This window comes from Thunnus maccoyii, chromosome 22 (assembly GCF_910596095.1).
Source record: "Thunnus maccoyii chromosome 22, fThuMac1.1, whole genome shotgun sequence".
In the NCBI taxonomy this organism is placed as follows: domain Eukaryota; kingdom Metazoa; phylum Chordata; class Actinopteri; order Scombriformes; family Scombridae; genus Thunnus; species Thunnus maccoyii.
The window spans coordinates 21,752,264-21,774,067 of record NC_056554.1 but is presented as its reverse complement, the minus strand read 5'-3'; the positions used below and the strand labels follow the sequence as shown (position 1 = coordinate 21,774,067).

General features: G+C 37.4%; 1 protein-coding gene across 4 annotated transcripts; it reads right to left on the bottom strand.

Annotated features, from left to right (window-relative positions):
* Positions 1–370: 370 nt before the first annotated feature.
* LOC121888904 (FERM domain-containing protein 7) lies at positions 371–16,467 on the bottom strand. Of its 4 annotated transcripts, none has more exons than XM_042400486.1 (12): positions 15,625–16,393; positions 9,428–9,532; positions 9,284–9,326; positions 7,966–8,044; positions 7,659–7,756; positions 6,882–6,996; positions 6,642–6,789; positions 5,625–5,720; positions 5,372–5,535; positions 4,560–4,628; positions 4,265–4,340; positions 371–4,165 (listed from the first exon to the last, which is right to left on the bottom strand). In XM_042400486.1, the coding sequence occupies exons 1-12, from the start codon at positions 15,751–15,753 to the stop codon at positions 2,960–2,962; spliced, it is 2,328 nt and encodes a 775-aa protein (XP_042256420.1). In that variant the 5' UTR covers positions 15,754–16,393; the 3' UTR covers positions 371–2,959. The 4 variants fall into 4 exon arrangements, 3 of the variants coding, with proteins under 3 accessions (XP_042256420.1, XP_042256421.1, XP_042256422.1); XM_042400487.1 differs by lacking the exon at positions 15,625–16,393 and adding an exon at positions 14,922–15,039; XM_042400488.1 differs by lacking the exon at positions 15,625–16,393 and adding an exon at positions 14,351–14,839.
* Positions 16,468–21,804: the final 5,337 nt, after the last annotated feature.

Sequence of the window (21,804 nt, the reverse complement as noted above, 5' to 3'; positions counted from 1 at the left end):
GAACATTTTACTAATTTGGGAATTTTAGAAATGTTTTTTATTTCCGGAGATTCCCATTGAACAGTTAACAGTTGGAAACAAATCAGCCGGTTAGCTAAGTGGCTGTTAGCTGTTTAACGGACACACATGGTATCTTCTCATCTAACTCTTTGCCAGAAAGCGTCTTTCTCAAAATGTCTAACTTTTACCTTAAAGGTCCACTGTGTAGAATTTAGTGACATCTAGCAGAACAGACTTGGAATGGAATATAATACTCATAAGTATGTTTTAATTAGTGTATAATCACCTGAAAATAAGAATTGTTGTCTTTTCATTACCCTAGAATGAGCCCTTTAAATCTACTTAAACAGCAGGTCTTCTTCCACAGAGCCTGCCATGTTGCCCCGCCATATCTCTACAGTAGCCCAGAATGGACAAACCAAACACGGGCTCTAGAGAGGCCACTTTAGGTGCTCCTACACGCTTGGAAAGGGAGGGTGAGGGGAGGGGTATTCAAGTTGGTTGCAATCAGCAACCTCACCACCAGATGCCACTAAATCCTACACACTGCACCTTTAAGAGTAAAGACCCATTTTTTGACTACTTTTTGGGAGCAACTAGGCTCTGGCTACTCAACAAGTAGCTTGCTAACCAGTTATCTTACTATCTAGTTGTTGTTGTAGCTGTCCCCAAAGTAGCTAGCTTAATTTACTCCATGTTGTATGTCTGAAATCCTCAAATTTATTTAAATAATGCTAGTTATGTTAAAGTTTCCCCACCTTGAGTGTTCCAAACAGCTGCCATTTTAATAAAATCAATGTCTGTGTTTGCTAAGACATTAGCATCAAACTTTTTGGTCGAATGAAATGGTAGTAATGGAGAAATTTTGACAATGACATAAGTCTGGAGGTAATTTAAGTATTGGCTATGGGTGACGAGATTTGATTGTTTTCTGGGAAGTGTGTAGTTCAGAAAGTATCTGGTGGAAATATAATTTCAGTGATGGCAATTGAACAAAATGAAAATGTTCCTGTAAGCAAGGTACAAGCACACAAAGGTCTTCCACTTGCTCATGAAAAGTCTGTTTTTTAATACACATTCAGTTTGGGAAAACATTAAGAACTCTCAACTTATTGTTGAGTTGGGACATCAAAAAGTAGCACAGATTGTTTTCATGTGCATAAAGGGAACTGTGATTAAAAGTATTACTGACAGTTTGTACCAAAGACACTATAAAAGTTGGTCATTGTATATTTTTGTCTTTTTATATTACCATAAGGGATACGACAATGCTTGTTTGGGGGAGGGAAGGGGAGGAGGGGGGGTGTAAAATGAAAGATGTAAGATTTTGAAGAAATGTACTCGTTTCTTTTTTCTTTTTTTGTAGCGGGACGTAGAGTTTTATGAATAAATATTTAAGTTTGATTGAGAAATTTGTGGTGTTTCTCTTACTCCATTATTTTGCTGAAAGGAAAATGATCAGGAGTAACAATCGGTATCAGTACACATGTACAAAGTTTGGAGGTCAAAAACTGTTTTTGAAATTGAAATTTGGAGGTATATTGTGAGTAATTTTTGAGAATCTGTACTTATATTTAGATTTCAGTTACTTTTATTATAACTGTATATATCATTTAATTGCTTGGGTGAAATCACCCATTATATAATAGTATGCAATTGTAAGTAATGTAATAAATTATTCTGAATGTACCAGACCCCTCTCAGACCACAGTCATCTTCCTGTGTATAATCCTTTATTGACAAATCTTTTATAAACCAAAAAGGTCTTTTAAATTCACATTTTTCAACAGATTTCACAAGAACCATTTATTTTCAGAAACATTACCCAACTACATTACCCAAAAAGTTATCCAATAAGTTGTCCAAATCTATAAACGCATCACACACAAGACTTTGTATCAAAGTCATACAAATTTTCTTTTATGTGGCAGTGAAGTGACTTTCCCCATTCTCATTACATGGCCAAATGGGGCTTAGTAATTAAAGGAAAGCTATGGTTTATTGTTTTTTTATCTTTGTAGCATCAGTCATTGGTTCTATTGGTTATGATGTACACACCAACATTGTGACAAAATCCTTAGCATTGCTAAAAATGGGTCCAACAGTGCCAGAAACCCAACTGGTAAGATAGATGATCAATAATTTGTCGACAACTTGTAAACGTAGTTTATTTAGAGGTAAAACTGAGAGTGACCACACCCGTCATGTCATTAATAATCCCTCATTGCTAAAGGAAAAGAGTGTTGAAATTGAACCAGCACACCAGTCTATAATCTGTGTGTTCGGTTAAGTACTAAGTTTGGCTAACCTGACGTTTGTTGCCCTGTCTGACCAATTTTTAGTAATACTGAACAATCATTTTGGTCAGTACAATGCTGTGGAACTGATGGCTGGATTTACAGAAATAAAACACAAGTTGTAACAGACCTTAGTTTTCCTTTACCTTGGCTTTTAGGAGGCTGTATGTCATCTTACATTTTTGTTTGGGACATTGCTTCACAAGGCAGGTATCTTGGACTACAAGTCAACCAGTTGTTTATTCCAACCAACAGACAGCTTTAATCCATACTGCCAGGCTTCTAATGTCACTAAAAGTTTAATTTCCTCTTGGTGTAGCAATGGCAACCTCTATTGTTACATTTTGGTACAGCTTGTTTGACCTTGGATAATAGCAGATATCATTTTACAAGTATTAATTGTAAGTTTGTACCCGTAATATGACTACTAATTGACAGTCAGTATTAGTTTTCTTTTGCTAAAACAAGGTGAAAACTATTCAATTCATCTGCCCGTACACCTTAAAACAATACACTTCTTATACACACGAAACCATCACATTTATCACAATTGTCTTGTGTTATCTGCAGTCTGTGGTGGATGTGTTTGTTTTGAGCGAACCTGCCAGTTTTTAATGTGATCTTTATATGAACCTGTTTCATGTGTAAAATGTTTTCTTTCCCTACAGTGTGACCTCAGTAACCTTCGAAGCACCTTTCATCTCCTTTTCTTCTTCCTCTTTCTTTAGCTCTTCATCCCTCATTGTCTTCCCCTTCACTCCTGCCTCCTCCTCCTCCTCCTCCCCCTCTTCCTCCTCATCCAGCTGGAGGCTCCCAGAGGAAAACCTCATCCTGGCTAGTCCTGTGGACCGTACCACTTTCCCTAGCGGGGGTGGCGGGCAGTAATATGGGTAGAAAACCTCTGGGTCCGAATCGCTGTAGTTACCCGTAGTGCCGCTGATCATGCATAGCGAAGTGGGGCGATCAGGCAGAGGGGAGGAGTTTAGCGGGAGGTAGGTGGGTCTGGAGGGGCGTGTCAGATGGGGGTAGTAACCTAGGGGTCGGAACTCAGAGGCCGGGTTAAAGGCGGGGTTAGAACTCCTTGAGAGGTGAAACTTAACATCTGGTTGGCTGGCCACTCGGCGAGGCAGGCCCGGAAGAAAGCTGGAGTCGTCGCTGTAATGCCCCGCCTCAGTACGTCCAACGCCCAAGAACCTCGCACTGTTGCTTCCTGACTGGTAAACCCTAGTCAAACCCAGTCCGCCTGAGGGGCGAAGGTTCCTCCTGATTGGCGAGACAGATGGCGAATCTTGGCTTAGTGGGTAAAAAGATGGCCGAGGTAGGCCATCCATCGTCACATAATCTTGTCGTCTTGACTGTGGGAAACGCTCCAGTGAAGAAACAGCAACGTAGTCTGATAAGTAGGGGTGTCGGTTGAGCGGTGAGGAACCGGCAAATGGGAATGTTGGAAGGATGGGGTGGTACTGGTAGGCAGGGCTGTTTGGGTAGAGAAGAACCAGCTGCTGCGCTGCATCTGGGTGTGGCTGTGGGTTTGGCCGGCGCCGTGAACGGTTGCCATAGACACCAGCTAGGCGTTGAGCTTGGCGTTGCGCCCCAATTCGTCCCCCTTTCATGTCCTCCATCACAGATGTAGAAGCAGATCTTATCTTGGGTGAGGGGGTTAATGGGTGGAAAGATGGCGAGAGGGGAGTGACTTGGGAGAGAGGGCGGGACTTCTGGGCAACCTCAACAGATGAATAGCTTCGTTTAGCCCCTCCTCCCTCGATTTCAATGTTGTCTAATCCCCGGTGATGCGGGTCCAGCTCGTCCTGACTGTGGACCGCCAAGGCACGACTCGACCGAGGGAACGGGTGGGAGTGCTCATACAGCTGAAAAAGTAAAACACACAAATTCAAAGTGTCAGTTCTTTTCTCTCTCTGTATGCGAAACTGTTTAAACTGCTCTCTGTAAATAGTAGTTTTTATTACTTGTTTGGAGACATCGGTGAGGAGATCTGGGGAAGATCGACACTGTCTGGGATCGTAGTCTGACTGACAGTAAGTCCTGGGTGGGGAGAAAGGTGGGAAAATAGAGACAATGACACACCTTCAATAACAAAAAAGTAAACTGTAAAATTCAACAGCATGAACAACAGCTAGGACTATTTGGTGGATCAGTGTGGAGTTAACACCCTTTATGGTGGTATTTAGCATCATAATCAGTGTGTGTACTTTGATCGAAAGGTTTGATATGTTTGACTTGTGTTGATGAATTTGCTCTCACCTCTCAAAGTGCAAAGGCTTCTTCTCCCGGGATCCCATGCACTCCAGTAGCTGCTTCTGTGTCCGTCCACTGTCACACATTAAATTAACAAAACATTGAAAATCATCGGTGGCCATATTTGTTATGGTTTTACAGAAACAGCATAGCCTCCAACTAAAAGCAAATCTATAAAGTTCTCATCATCTCAAGAACAATCAAACCTCTTAATCATCTCAAGATTTTACTCAAGACTGAAGGATGGTTAAAGGAAACCATCAGTCATGTTTGGTCTTTAGTGTTGACTTGAGAGCAGCCCTTTTTCATTGCCATTATCGATTAATCTGTCATTTATTTTCTCAATTAATTGATTAGTTGTTCAGTTTATAAAATGTCGGAAAATAGTGAGAAACGTTGATCACTGTTTTCCAAACCCGCAACCTAAAATGTCTTGTTTTGACTTGACCAATAGTCCACAGTCTAAAGATATTCAGTTTACTATCACAAAGAACTAAAGAAACCGGAAAATATTTACATTTAAAGAAGCTGGAACATGAGAATTTTCAATTATTTCCCTAAAAAATGACTCAAAACGACCAATCGTCCAAATCCTCCTCAGCTTTACCTTTGTATAGTTTTATCAAATTTGGGTAGTTAGTTCAGACTGAGCACTAACTAATTTTAACGATTGCAAAATTGCATACACAGTTAATGGAAAAACATAAACAAATCCAAAAAGATTGTTTAAACAACAAAAAAATCTAGATGCATAAGTTTTTGGTGAGAATGTACCTGTAAATCACAGCACTGTGTGTGTGTGTATTTGTGTGTTTTACCTGTATCTGAAGCTGGAGCCCTTGCAGGACAGCAGTGTTTTGTGCATTGTCTTCGGCTCCTCAGCCAGTCTGAAGAAAGCGTGGTACTCTACACACGTCTTCCAGAACGACTTACACACATCTCGACTGGCCATGCAGAACTCCAGTGTGTCCTTACACGATGGCTGGATGGACATTACACAACAAGTAGATTAATAAATATTCCAAGGAGTTTACAACAATCACAGAAGATTAGGCCAAGTGAGAACCTCACCCCAACTTTGTCATGTAGCTTGATGAGGAAGTGTTTGCGTTTGAAGCTCAACTTGCGGATTTTCGCCCAGCTGAAAGTGTTGATCTTGGTGTTTCCCTGGACCACACAGACAAAAAACATGTCCTTCAGTCCTAATATGAGGCTAAAATTGAACATATTATCCTAGAAAACAGTCACTCTCTAGAAAAAACAGGGAATGTTTAACCTAACCTCTAACCAAACATCCTGTTAGATACAATTTCACAGGTCCCTCAATCTTAAACCTGCTTTAATTGATTCTGGCCACTTAGGGGCAGCAGAACAAACTGTAAACTCAATGTTGATGTATTGTTGCCTCAGAAAATTGCCTTTTTACCCATGTCTCACATGTTCTTCGCTCTTTAGCAGCTACATTCTCCACATTCAAGTCACCGATGTTGTCTGTCTGATGTTTGGTGCTGGACATGTAGAGCACAGTGGCTTTATCAGAGCTTTTTTCACTGGAAACTGTGCTGATGAGAGCAGTTAGAGTGAATCAAAACAACAAAGTTGTGGGCTTTAAAACCAAAACAATGAGCTGAAAGATGCTAAAAAATCTTTGTAGAGCTGATGGGAATTGCAGATGTAGGTAATAATTCTCTTTCATCTGTACGACCCCTTTCACATTAGACATAAAACACACTAAAATATTGATTGGAACAAGTAGGTCATTAGCTTTGGTCATTAGCTTCATCTGATTAATAACTGAAATGTTGGAAAGGTCAGACACCGAATTCTTTAGAATTCATCATCTGGGTAATAAATGTCTGTATAAAATTTCCAGGCAATCCATTTGATTTGCAGAGATTTTTTACATTTTACTCTGTACCAAAGTGATTGAATGACTACAGCCATGCAGTTTGTGTAATTAAGAACAGCTGCTAGACTGTATTCCAGCAAGACCTTTTCATTTCCAGCCCCGTGGAAGGTTAATCCTTGTGTATGTGAAAATGTTAATGTCCTTATTTATGTGTTTGTTCTAGACCATAAACCATATACCTGAAAGACCAGTACTCCAGAGTGTGTGACAGACAGATTGATCCTCATCCCCTCCCCGTCGTGGGCTGGGTGAGGCCTGATGCCGTACATGTCCAGCTTCCTCGCCACCTCCAGCAGGTGGATGTCTGAGTCTGCTGGAGACACACCTCTACAGAGACAAAGAGAGGATCAAAGGACCAAACATATCCCTAATCTGACTTTACACCAATCCTACAAACATTTAATTTTTTTTGTGTGTACCTGTGTTTCTTGTGGAATTTGATGATTTTATGGTCAAGATATTCCTGGTTGGGGACATACTGCTTCATCTCCAGATGGTGACAATCCAGCTCCTCGTCATAGTCCCCTAGCTCTGCTGTAACACACACACACACACACACACACACACACATAAAAAAAAACAACCTGATAAAACAATGTTTAAATAAACTGACTCTGTACAATCCCAAGATGCATTTTGTTGTGGCAAAATCACCACTTTATATGTAGTGAATGTAAAGCGATTTTTGCCTCAGAAATTGACTAGAATCGTTGAAGATAATTAAATTTGCACTTCATGAATAGCTTACATACTACACACTAGAGCTGCAACTAACAGTTATTATCACTATCCGTTAATCTGCCAATTATCTTCTTAATTTAATCGATGAATTATTTTGTCTATAAAATGTCTGAAAATAGCAAAAATGCCTGATATAATTTCCAAAGTCCCAGAAGAACAGTCCAAAACCCAAATATATTCAGTTTACTAACTACAAATATTGGGCATTTTTACCTAAGAAATAAAACAATTTGATTCAAAATAGTTGCCAATTAATTTTCTGTCGATCCACTAATTGATTAACTCATCTAATCATTGCAGCTCTATTATACACTTTAATAAATGATAATTATGACTTTGTATAGGTGAATTTAGGGATTAGTTTAGTGATTTACCTCTTGATGACGAATATGAAAGTGTTGATCATTTAGAAATGACATGTAGATTTTAACAGCGTGTTGTATTTTTATGCTTACACTGCAGTATGTGAGACACCAGCAGGGCGGCGCTGTTGTCATTACATGTCAGACTCCCGTTAGACAAGTCCTGCTTTATCTGTAAGGCAAAAAGATACCTACACACACACACACACACACACACAGTAAGATGATTTATGGTTACAGATGTGCCTTGTTGCTACGACTACTGCAGACAACCACTAGAGGGGAAATAATCGGGTCAACAGTGTTTAAAGTTTTGTAATTCAGTCTGTATGCAGTTTTCTTTTTTCATCATATCAGAGCTGGATGACAATGAAACACATACAAACATGCAGACTGGTACCTGGTGAGGCCTCTCTTAAGTTGTCCAGGGTCTGGTGGGAAGAACTTGACTATAAACCTGAAGAACAGATCATTGGAGTCTAACAGAGGAAGAAAAAGAAATGAGAGATCACAGACACAGAAAGAAGAGGACAAGGGACAGAGGGTGAAATAAGTTGAGAGATAAAAGATAAGATGGAAAGGAAAAGCACCAAGTATAAGTAATCCTCTGAAGTTCGATGAAAAGAGCATGTAGCGAAAAACCAGAGCAACCAAGTCACAGCCAATTATATTTCTAAACTTCTCTGATCTCTTACTGGTATGATTTAGGTCTAGGGAACAATATTTCTGCTTGGCAAGCACAAAATGGACAAAGTAAAACTTCCCAAGTCTCTACAACTGTAATAAGACGACTGGGATAAACATCTCGAGGATAATGCTTGAAGAAAAGGCTGCACTCACTATGAATTTATACTCCAAAAGAGATGTTTGTATAAAAGGTTCATAGTGCAACACAGCTAATAAGCTATGATAACTTCTTTGATTTTGGACATTCTGGCTTCATCACCAATGGTGCAAATTTGCATGTCAACGTTCACCAATGTTGACATTGAAATGAAAAATTTGTGCAGTTTTAATTGATGGATTGTGTTGCATTAAGCTTTACAAAGAGACACTTAGAGGGATCTTCTTGGTACAATTCTTGGTAAGTTGATGGCTGATTAGTGTTAGCTAGTTAGCGTTAGCGTACATCAGACAGTTGGTTTAATGGAGGAAGAATAGCTACTAACATATGTGCAAAATTAATCTATCCTGTAAACTCGCATGCAGCCCTTCAGGCAATTCTAGTTATCTACCTTGCAGTCATGCTAAATAATTGCGATTTAACATGTTTTTCATTCAATTATGACACAGTAAATGCATAAATAAAAAGGAAATATAAATAATGTGTATTGTATTTCACTTTATTGCTTGTCTTGTTTTCATTCAGGCATTTAAAATCTTCCATATAAATTGGCCTTAAACATTAGAATAACTGTCCAGATCAACTTCTGAAGGGATTTGTTTGGTGTCATATTGAACGTGAACCAGCTGTTTCAGTTAGTGCTAATTAGGAATTGCTGATTTAAACACACACCTGCTGGTAATCAAGCAATTAAGTGAGCCCATATAAGCAAGCAACATGTAAAAAGTGTTGTTTTTTCATTTCCCTTTTATTTAAACTTTTAAAAGACATTATTCTGTTTGCTGAACTATTATCCATACATCTTTCTGATCATTTAATTATTGTTTGTTGAGTTTCCTATTTTAAATGTAATAAGACATCCAGTATGACTTACATTTAATCTGTTTTGTCAGCGGCTTCAGTAGCTCCAACCACACCTGCAAAAAAAAAAACAACAACAAAAAGAACAATTTGGTATTCTATGTGCCTGTACATCTGAAAAAAATGAAAATATTCTGTTTGATTTTGTGTTTCTTACATAGTTGCCACTGTGGTGTCTAAACTCCAGTCCAAAGTATTCTTTCTCCAGCAGTTTCAGATGACCACAAACTTTGTTGAAGAAGTCACAACCTAAAACCTTTTGCTGATAGAGAGAGAGAGAGAATTAAAGAGGGAGTGAGTGAGAAGGATTATTGGATTTTTTAATGAAGACACTTAAAACTGGTGTCCAGGGACACTTGGCTCAGACTGTGTTACGGCTCAATTTCTCTGTTACTTAGTTCACAAGAACTTTATATAATGCTGTAGTCAATATTATAGGTCACATGAACTGGATGCCCATCGTTTCTGAATGAAAACTAAAAATAAACTCCTCCAGTCCATTTTTTTACCTGTTTTGTTAGACGCTTAGATAAACACATGTTGGCTCACTATTTTAGAATCATCTTCCAATCAAGACTTTGTTGTGAATAAGCAAGAAATTATATCATAGCACAAAAAATCCCATGCAGATCTGGAGTCTATAGAGCCTGACTGATCCTTTAACATTTCATGTCCTGCCATCATCAGTTCAAAATGTATTTGTCCAATATTTTGGTTTATGAACAAATACAAAACTAAAGGCATTCCCATCAGCCTCACCGGCCTCAGTGCTAGGATTGTCACTGAGAGCATGGTAGTGTGCTGACATTAGCATTTAACTCAAAACACCAACGTACAGCCTTACAGAGGCGTTAGCATGACTGTCTTAGTCTTGCTTGAACATAAACAAACTTTTTTGATAAAAGTCTCCTAAATTTGGTTTCTAAAGTTTTGTGACGATGTACTTCAGCAGAACATTTGTCTGTCATTGGTCTTTGGTGGACAAACTAATGAACTAATGAAAACTTAAACACTTAAAACTTAAATTTCTGAAATTTGAAATTATTTATCGGTTGATGAATGTGGCGATACCAATATATCTGTTATAACCAGAAACACTAGTATTAGTCAAACTCAATAAACAAGTTAATGTCTACGGGAATGAAGTTGAAATATTCCTCCTGCACTCAGACTTTTTTCAATTTTAAAAGAAATAAAAGGTTTTTAGAACTCAACTATAGACTGAAATGATTTGATGAGATGGATATTTATTCTCCAACTTCATTCAGATTTTGTCAATTCAGGTTCTTGTTTCTTCCATTACTCTATTTATTTAATCATGTTTACTGGCCAGAGTGTAATAAAACAAGGGATCACAGAGGACGGAGGACATTTACAAACACCTGGAGTTTATTTCTCTGGTAAGAGTTCATCAGATGGTGATTTATAGCTAATGAGAGATAAAGAGAAGCTCTGAAGTTAAAGGGAGTATCTGCTCTGACTCATACAGTAATTCTATTCTATTCTATTCTATTCTACCATCCTGTCCTATTATATTATTCCTTCTTTCTCTTTCTTGCTTTCCTCCTCTCTTCTCTACTCTCTCTACCTCATTGCCCTTTCTTCATTCTTTTAATTTTACCATATCTTTACCTCCACTTTTGTCCTTTACACTGTTACACACTGTAAAAGTTACATTTCCTTAACTTTGAGGGGGATTTTTCGTCTCTTTATTATTATCTTTTAAACAGTGAGCTCTATTAAATCATGTTCAGTGTTGTCATACTATGCCAGAGCCCTCTTTTTAAAAATATTTGAGAAATATATTGTATATATAATTACTAAATTCCTCTTTGTCCCCTCTCTCTTCCTACATCTCCCTCATTCTCTCCTTCCTCCCATCCCTCTTTTTATCCATCTCCCTTTCTCCTTCTCTCTCTCTTTCTGTCTCTCGTCTCTTTAATTACCGAGATGGTGTTTGAGCATTGTTCCCTCACTGCAGCGTTACCAGGTTTTTTTTTAGTGTTTGCTGTCTGCTAGCTGGTGTTTAGCGCTCCGACGGGGGTCACTGGACGTCCCTCATTAACTCGTCATGAGAGAGAGAGGGAGGAAGAGGAGGGACAGAGCAGCTGGAACCGATTATAAAGAGAACACAGGCATAACCGATGATTACGGGAACAACAGAGCAGTTAGTTTAAATGGAGCGGAATTCAACTTTAATGTCCAATCTGCTGACGGGAAAATGTATCTGTGGAATATGTGATAGGAAACAACGGTGAAATATAACTTGTCTCAAACAAGACAGAGTTGTAAAATTCCTTTAACTACATCTATAATGTTAAAGTTACAGCAACAGTGTAGATGTTGCTTTCTGGTGACACTGAGTTTAAGAATCCAGTACCATTGTGTGTAGCTAAAGACTTTATCGTACTGTAGACTTAATTAATTCTGTTTTTGCTCATTTAAATAAATGTACTTCACTTTAAAGCTGCACTAATCAATAATATTTATATTAAAAATGGATTAAATTAATATGTACAGTGTATATAATGTGCAAAGGGGTCACATACATGATTCTGTGTTTTTTAGCTCATTGTTTTCATTTTTCAAGCCCTCAAACTCTGCTGTCATCAATCATGTTTCGAGCTGTTTTCAGCACCAAACCTGACAGGGACAACGTTAGCGACTAGCTGGTGAAGAAAGTGGACCATGCAGCAGTTAAAGCAAGAAGAGATAACACTTATTTTTCTCTTACAAATGAAAAGTTGAGTAAATAAGCAATAAAAAAACCTGCTTGCTCAGATTTTGCTGCTCTAGCTTCACCTGGTCTGGTGTGACTAGTAGCATATGGTGGCTAATGTTATCTAACGTTAGCAAAGTTTATAGAGTTGCTGTGTGCTACTGTTGCACTTTACCATTATCCTGTAATTGCCACTCTTGTGGCCACTGTTCAGCAAAAGTTATACAGGTTAGCATTAAAAGAGCCAGATGTCTCCCTCAGGAGTTGGTGGAGACCAAAACAGAGCTAAAAGAAGAGTGAATGTTGATTCAGCAGGTGGACAGAAATACGACTGAATTAATGTTAAACATGCAGTGCAGAACTTTTACATCACAGTCTTTCACAGTATATGAGGAGTTTTTAAATCTCATGTTGGGTGCGACATTCCCCCACCTGCTTTTAATCATGCAGCTCTTCTAGACTAAATGTTATCTGGATCAAATTCTTAATTGTCTTCATGCCTTTTATTTCTTATATAAATCAATTTAAATAACCAAGTTGTTGAAAGGCGCTGTACATGTAAACTTTTGTAAATGCCAATTTTGTGATTTGGGGCTATATACATAAAATTTACTTGACTTTCCATAAAATACACTTGAATATATGTTTTACTCGGGTCTTTCCATCCCCTCCATTATTTGCTCTGAGTGTCTATACATCAACCCCCATTACATCATTCCATCTTCTCTCTTTCTCCACGTCTTGTCTGATCATTAATTGGGGTTTCACCCTGAAGGTTAGAAAATCAGGGTCAGAGGAGCAAACATGCACTGTAGCAACTTGAAACCTATTTTTATAATTATGTGGGTTTTCTCTATAACACACACACATGTTTTACCTCCCCTGTTTACCAAATACACTATATTTATCACCGGGTGGGAAGGATTTATTTTTGACCACTTGCATCCTCTTTCTCTCTTGTATTGTTTCTATATTTCTTCCTTCGTCTCTCTCTCTCTCTCCTCCTCCTTCTCTTCTAAAGATGCTGCTAATGTCCTGGAGGCTGCTGGGACAACCGACAGAAAAAGCATGGGCATTGAAAATGGAGCTACTTTACAAACACAATACTGCAACCCTCACACACACACACACATATACACACTGAGACATTGAGTCTCTTTTTAGATTGCCTTGCAGGCAACGTCATCATGTTGAAAACGCAGCTCGTCACTCTGCTTTTCTGTAGCTGATAGCAGAGCACATGGCAGTTCATACTGTAGATATCAGAGAGTTTACATCCAGCTGTTAACTCACCACACAGCTGGCAAATATCACTAACAGTTTGGATAAAATAATATGACAATATTTAGTATTTGTCTGTTTCGTTCAAACTATATTAAGATATTTAATTAAAATTTCATCATTACTTCCAATCACAGTGAATCTTTCACTTGTCTTCCCTTGTTAGGAAGATATGAAATTGGATTGATCTCAGTCCTGTTGATTTTTGGGGAATCTCCACTTTTACACTGTTTAGCCAGGACAAGTTCTGATATTGATGACTTTTCTGTCAGAAAATTACACCTGAACGATAAAATGATAAATACAGAGTGTAACAGAAGTACAGAAGTTTGTTGTGAGTTGTTGTGGTTGCTTCTCCTTAATTTGACTGAACAGAAAAAAGTGTGACAAAAGTCCAGGCACCAGCTGTTAAGACTTTAAACTTAAAAGTTATGTTTTTAATAAATGGAAATTTACACGTTGTTAATTAAAATGGGCACTGCACAAACTGTTCTTACATTTATTAGTTGAACTAATATTTTCACTCTGTAATTGCCAGTTTTAACTTTTATCTAGACGTTAGCTTGAGATAACTGACAAAACTAACGTTAGCTTGCTAATATATGACCCGTTAAAAGAGTAAAAGAGGTAATTATGGCCAACATATTTGACCTGTTACTTCATTAAAATCTGTTTAATAATATAAACTGGGAAGATTTTAAATTACATATCACAAAAACAACACAATTAGAAAATTACCAGGTAACTGCCAGGTATAACTTATAGCTAGCCGTTAGCTTGAGGTAACTGACAAAACTAACGTTAGCTTGCTCATACATGACCTGTTAAAAGTGAAGAATAAAAAAGATATGGGATATGGTGAACACATCACTTGATTAAAATGCTGTTTAATAATCATGTAAACTGGGAAGATTTTAAATTTTCAAGTGTTTTTGATAACATCATCAGGCTAAATTACTAAATAGCGCCTGCTAGGTTAGCATAATCTCTGTTTACCTTTCATTCCTAACTGCGTGAATTCTATCACTCATAAAACATATTTCTGTATGTATGCATACATGAATAAAAACAAAGTCATACCTCCATTTATAAAGTATTGTCAGTTAAGTAAGTAAGTTATATTTTTTGGCTCCTAAACCTGTTATTTTCAGCCGTTATGTTACAGCTTGTGATGCTACAGTGACTCCAGTTTACATAGTTGATTGCTTTTGATTAGATGTTTCCAGCTGAGTTAAACATTACTAAAGTCTTCACAAGCTAAGTCATGCAAGACAAGAGAAGTAAAGACTTTAAGCGCTTATTTAGTGAACGATTTACAAATAGCTGGTGGACTAAGATCACTTGTCCATCCATCCGTTTTTATATCCAGAGCCACAGCCTGTCATAGTATAATTAAACGTGTAGAGGCTTCTACCATATGTTCACCCATCTCTCTCTTTCTCACTATCTTCCATGGTTTGAGAAGCACAAATTCAAGTCCTTCGTGCTGTGAGACAGCAGTAATTAGCACTTAAATATCACCTGACGGATACATCATCTTAGAGGTGTGAGTCAGTGATTGATGCTTAAATCCACGGACAGTTTGACACAACCATGTGGCTCTCACCAAGGCATTAAACCCAGAGCTACTCAGTGTTTTTGTCTTACTTACATTTTGGTTCAAGCTTAGTTTGAAAATCATGGACTGTGGCTGAGATGGAAAGAGTTCATAAAAGGCAACTTTCAGTAAGGAGAAAATGACCAAAATATAACATAAATTTTCCAAGACAGCACCAGCTGAAGTTTATCACTCTTTATATAATAAATATATAATAAATATAGCCTTCTAGCTCACACAAAAGTGACATGATTTGCTTATATTTTGCATCAATTTTACAGTTGTGACACTTGGAAATTTAATATTAAAATTGAAATTATAACCAGTCACCAACTAGACTTAAGTTTAACTTTAAATTCTGGCAAAGCTACTTTTGTCACATGTTTAAATTACTTCAACATACAAGAATTTTCCAAAAATAATGCCTACATGTTTGCAACATGTCACTTATAATCCTCAGTGCTCCATGTTGGCATAATGTCTAGATTATATTATATTATAGATTATAATAATTGCCATGTGGACACATAACATTTTTAGTGTTTAGTGGAAATATTGCCCCAGTCAAGGTTTTAAAATATGGATTTGAGCATGAACAGGGTGTGAAAACAACGTGAGATATGTTTGATAAACTATGAATATATATATTTGTGTTGTTAATAAGAAATATGAGTGATATATAGTTAAATAATTTAAATATAAACAAGGATTTTAGCAGAAAGGAGTTTGTTTTTCCCCCTTTTGTTAATAAACTTACCTCCACCTCGAACGTGCGCTCGCTGTCATCCAGAAAGATCACGCGCAGCCGGAGCTTCGTCTCCTTGGAGACCCGGGACTTGATCGGGAGGCTCCCGAGTCTCCGGGTCCGCCGGTGATGGTCCCCCATCTATCTCTCTGTCTCTCTCAGAAGATATAATGACAGCAGTAGTGATCCATCACATCCATCATCCTGAAAATACAAATTCCCAAGACGCAGAAGGCGCTCTTCCTCCTCCTCATCATCATCATCACCACACCGCCACCGTCACCATCATCATCCTCTCTGCTCCTCTGCTCCTCCGGGGATCTGTCGTTGCCGCTGGAGCGCGCGCTGTCCAGATGCGTAATGGCACGCTGACGTTGTTTCCAGACGGTGAACACGAGCGGACCAGTAATACAGCTTCTCTACTGTAATACTGCTACAGTGTTACTCAAGTACACGTCATAATACCACACTGCAGAAATACTCTATTACAAGATAAACTATACTTTGGTGAAAGTATCATAAATGTATTTAAAAGTATCAAAAGTAAAGGACTCATTGGGCATCAGAATGGCCCATTATTTTATTGTTATTATTGATACATTAACATGTAAGCAGCATTTTAAAGTGTTAGCTAGTTGAAGTGGAGCTGATTTTAACTCCTACTGACATTTTATTCTACATTTATATTCATATTTACATTTATTCACTTTTTGTCCAAAGTGAAGTAGCCACAGTACATCATTGTATTTTTTATGTATCGATTAAATGTATCAGTGTATTAAAAATGTTGTATTTTTATAAGGTGATCATACTTTTTATGTCCTCATCTGCAGTACAGTACTTAAAGTACAGTACTTGAGTAAATATAGTTAAATAGTTAAATTACTTTCTAACACTGTTATAATATACTAAATTGTAGTATACTGTATTATATTATGTAGTATAATATTATATTATACTGTACTATACTGTATTGTACTATACTATACTGTACTATACTGTACTGTACTATGCTGTATTGTACTATACTATACTATACTATACTATACTATACTATACTATACTGTATTGTACTACACTGCACTGTACTGCACTATACTGCACTATACTGTACTATACTGTACTGTATTGTACTATACTATACTATACTGTATTGTACTACACTGAACTGTACTGCACTATACTGTACTATATTGTACTATACTATACTGTACTGTACTATACTATACTGTACTGTATCGTACTGTACTATACTGTACTGTATTGTACTATACTGTACTGTATTATACTATACTATACCATACTGTACTGCACTGTACTGTACTATACTATACTATACTGTACTGCACTGTACTGTACTATACTGTACTGCACTGTACTGTACTGTACTATACTGCATTGTACTGTACTATACTATACTATACTGTACTGCACTGTACTGTACTATACTGTACTATACTGTATTGTACTTTACTATATTAAATTACATTATACTACATTATATATTATACTGTACTATACTGTACTGCAGTCTTCTTGTATGCTTTGCACAGTGGGGAAACATTTCACTACCAGAAATTATAAGAATAAAAAATATATTTATTATGTATAAATATAATGATAACATTGTTATCATTATATATAATATATATTAATATATATTAAAGAGCTTAACGTGTGTCAGTGTTAATGAGGCTTTTACATTATGTTCTTACTTTAGAATCAGTATTGACATTTTTCATAAAGTTTGGTGTTTCTTGCATCAACTAAACTGAAATTTTATATGAACAGGCATGTTGGAGTCTATACACTCAATATTTGATGCCATCGTGTGTGTGTGTGTGTGTGTGTGTGTGTGTGTGTGTGTGTGTGTGTGTGTGTGTGTCCTCTATGGGAATAATATAAATTTCACGGTGGCTGGACACTTTTAGAGAAGTGACCTGTCCTAAAGTAGGCTAGTAGTACAATGCTTCCTCTAGCCTCCAGCACGGACTGAGCACTTACTGTGTGTGTGTGTGTGTGTGTGTGTGTGTGTGTGTGTGTGTGTGTGTGTAAAAGACGGACACACAAACTGGGATGACACACATGTAAAATGTTGGTCAAGGCACTGCCACATTTTCTGTTTTCTTTCACATCTTGACTGACACACACACTCACACACACACACTTACGATAACATTATAACATTTATATGACATTTTAATGACATGATTTCATCCAGAAAGCTTTTCTGCATCTCTAAAATCCACTTTAGCTCATTTTCAACTGAGTTCAGTTGAGCTCAGTTAACTCTAATTTTGATTTTACAGTTATTTTTCTTGGCACTCTAATTTGCAACTGCGTCCAGCATTTAATCATTTCTATTCCAACAACTATATCACTTTTTGACATTTCTTTTGTCGCGTTTACCTTAATGCCAAATTAAAGCGCATGTCAAGAACCACCAGTACACAGTTTGAGTGGTAAAGAAGGAACAGTGGTGATTAATGCTTTAAAGTGGAATTAAATACATTTCCTAGACAGTTATATCATTAGGCAATTGATTTTCAATCATTTTGCTTAACAAAAAAAATGCACCTACTAGTGATACTGTAGACTGTATTGCATATTAAAATCAATCTAATCTGTGAAACTCTTAATTACTGTAATCTACACTGTATTTTGATCCAGTTTCTTGACTCCTACGTTTGCTCTTTAAATGGGACATATTACACTTTTTTTGGCTTTCTGTTATTTTTATACTGTTATGATGTCAGATATCTATGTTAAACATGGTCTGTATCCTGGAGGTTTAATCAACACGCTTCATAATGTGTTTGTAACTAACACAATGAATTTACGCGTAATTAAAAGTTAAAGTAATTCTTAGGTAATTTACATTACATTTATATTCGCAAATTCAGATTGCTAAATTGATCTGAGATTTAATTAAACTCTATTATGGTTTGTTGTTTTTCATTTTTTTAGGGATCTTCACCCAACATTAACAGTTTTTAAGTTGTAAATAGTCAAGGTAAGTTCAGCTCATGGAAATACTTGGAGGGAAGAAATTTAGAGAAAACTATGACCATTTTTTAAAGTGGACATATACTTTTTGTGATTTTCTGTTATTTTTATACTGTTATGATGTCAGATGTTTATGTTAAACATGGTCAAAGTGCCAAAACTTGAGGTTAAAGTATGTAGAAATGCTCCCTGCGAGTCAAAATCCAGGGCTTCAGTCTGCTCTGAACGCCTCGTTTGCAGCCCTCCGTTCTTACGCCTTTGTCGCTAAGTGTTGTTTGCGTCGTCCGCCCTCGTATTTCGGATCGGATGTACTTGAGAAGATGACATTTCAAGTAAAGAACAAGAAAAAAAGTCATGAAATCCTACTATTATAGTTTGTTTCATGTTTTGTTGACGTTGCCAGCAGAAGTCTTCTTCCTGAAGCCGACCAATCAGAACAGAGTGGGCTCATCAGGAGGCGGGCCTTAAAGAGACAGGAGCTAAAACGGCCTGTTTCATACAGAGGCTGAACTGAGGGGCTGCATAAGGAGCCATTATAAGATAAATAAGGAGTTTTTTGAACTGTAAATCATGCAAAGATATTCCAGTAGAGCCCCAGAATATAAATACAGACCTGGAAATGTGCAGAATATGTCCCTTTAATCTAGAGCTGTGGTGTGATATTTGTTTTTTAGTATCACACTCAGACCACTAGATGGAGATAAAGACCTGAGGATAAAACATGGCAGCTGATAGAAGAGGCTCAGTAACACACACACACACTTGTCCAGTAAACATGAGTAGTTGTTTTGATACTGTAATATGAACCTGCCTCTCTCCTTCGCTACTCACCATCTGCCACACACCCACACACCCACACACACACACACACTTTTCATTGCATTTTTCCATCCTTTGTCTCCAATCCCCTCCTTCTGCCCTCCTCACTTTCTCTCTCACACACACCTAACCTGCCTGACACAGTAGCATCTGGCGTCTTTATGCTGCTGCCTCCCTCCTGAGACTCACACACACACACACACACACACACACGCTGACAGCTTTCCCTCATATAATTTTTCCAGTGCAGCAGTGTGTCGTCCTCTAACTCTGCAGGTTCAAATTGTACCTGCAGTTCAATGTGACTCACTAGCAGCACTATGAAGGACTGATAGAAAAACACTGTAAAAAATACTCAACACGTGTAAACAAACCGCTGCTTTTGAAAGAATTTGCTAATTCATGATAGTAAATTACCGAAAATCGATTGATCTTCATCATATAGTTCAGTATGTGTTGTGTGTCAAATCTGCACCTCAAAATAAAATAGCAGAAAAAGGAAAAAAAGGAACCAAATGTTTATTTCTGCTTGTTTTTGGAGGTTACAGAAAGCTTAAATTTATTTTTTTGCTCATGAATCAAGACGTGAAAGAGGGAAATTTAAGCTAAATTTGGTTTTAAGATGAAAACACAGACTGATAGGTTGGTTATGGTAAAGCTTTGAAGCTCAATAACCTCAACATTGGCTCATATTTGATTATTTAAAGTATAATTTAAAGAATATTTATTCATCTTTAGTGTCTTTAGGTGAAAGCGTGTGCATGTAAATATATATAACTTGTGTGGGTGTGTTATTTTCTATGAGAACTTCTGTATTTGTCTATATAACAAAATCAAAATTAACTGCAAACAAAGAATAAAAAAATAACACTCAAGTTTTATTATCTCTGACTTAAATCAACAGTTTCCTTAAAGATCAACACACCAGAATTTAGCTTTCGTGCAAAGCGACGAAGAACAATTCAAACCACGGTAGAAAGAGGAGAAACCTGCGAGAAAAGCCACAAGCTACAAGTAACACACAAGGTTTTTCAGAGACATAAACAGGGTAAGTGCACTCAAGTCAGTCAGATAAGGCCTGATCTTACTGATGTTATAAAGTGCGACATGACTGAGTGACAGAAAGCAGACTTTAGTGGACAGAGCGACACAGAAATACAGATTTTTCATGTTCTGCTCACATAAAACTCAATAAAAATGTACACAAAAGGGTCTTTTTTTAATGCAGGATGTGGTGGTTTTAAACTTTCTTCAAGTTTAAAAGCCAGAAGGCGACGTGGCGTTCTTGTACACACACACACATATATATACATATATATATATATATATATATGTATATATATATATATATACGTGAACATTTGCTTCTCCTCTCATCCACTTGCACTGAAAAAAACACCAGCGGAGCAAATACTGAGCATCATCTCCGGATGTGAAGCTGTGTCACTTGGTCAGTCAGATGTGGTGAACTCTGACCTGTGAATCTGGATGAAATGCTGATACTAACATCTGTTTAACTCTTAAGGAAAATCCAACATGGAAGAATCTTTAATCCGTCTGGCGTTTTGTACCAAAAAAAAAAAAAAGCAAAGAAGGAGATGCAGCGTGACGATCGAGGGGACAGGAGGTGGAAAAAGAAAAGAGATCTGGTCACAAGCGTTTGCTCTGATTTTTAACAACCAGAAACCTTCTTCTCCATCTCTATCTCACACACACACACACACACACACACACACACACACACACACACACACACATGCACGGTGATTGTGATGGAGGATTCACTGGAAAAAGCTGGACAGAACAGAGCAGGACAGGTGCAAACCATTAAACACTGTATGGAAAGTCAAATAGCAGCAGCGAGTGTGTGTGTGTGTGTGTGTGTGTGTGTGTGTGTGTGTGTGTGTGTGTGTGTGTGTGTGTGTGTGAAGGAGATCGAGAGAGACATTTAGACAATCACAGGAAACCATTTAAAGTCACCACCAACTTATTACCTGAGTCTTTCTGTCCCCTGAGTCAGTAAACTCCACCCACCTGCTCCGCCCTGCTGCTCAAAACAAACACCACGTCTCAATGTTTTTGATATTTTTTACCTTCATCTTCAATATTCAGAATCAAACACCAGTGAGGAGAGAACAGCTGTTTACACCTGGACTGTGTCACTTGAAACTTTAAATTTCTGGGTTTTTTTTTTCTTTTTGGACTGATTAACGTAGCTGCAGAGATTGTTTGGAGGAAAAATATGGAATCACAGAAGCTGAATAAAGACGTATTCTTTGTCCTGTCTCATTCATCATAATCTTTGTAAAGGATCCTGTCACATAGATCTTTCAGACAGAAAGACGTTTTGATGGAAATGTCAGTCTA

Bases quoted from the DNA above. Each gene is read 5' to 3' on its own strand.
- LOC121888904 (XM_042400486.1), bottom strand. From the start codon at position 15,753: ATGGGGGACCATCACCGGCGGACCCGGAGACTCGGGAGCCTCCCGATC. The intron at 8,045-9,283 runs GTAAGTCATACT...TTCCTCTGTTAG, and splicing joins GCTGACAAAACAGATTAAAT to ACTCCAATGATCTGTTCTTC. The intron at 4,341-4,559 runs GTGAGAGCAAAT...CTCCCCACCCAG, and splicing joins AAGCCTTTGCACTTTGAGAG to GACTTACTGTCAGTCAGACT.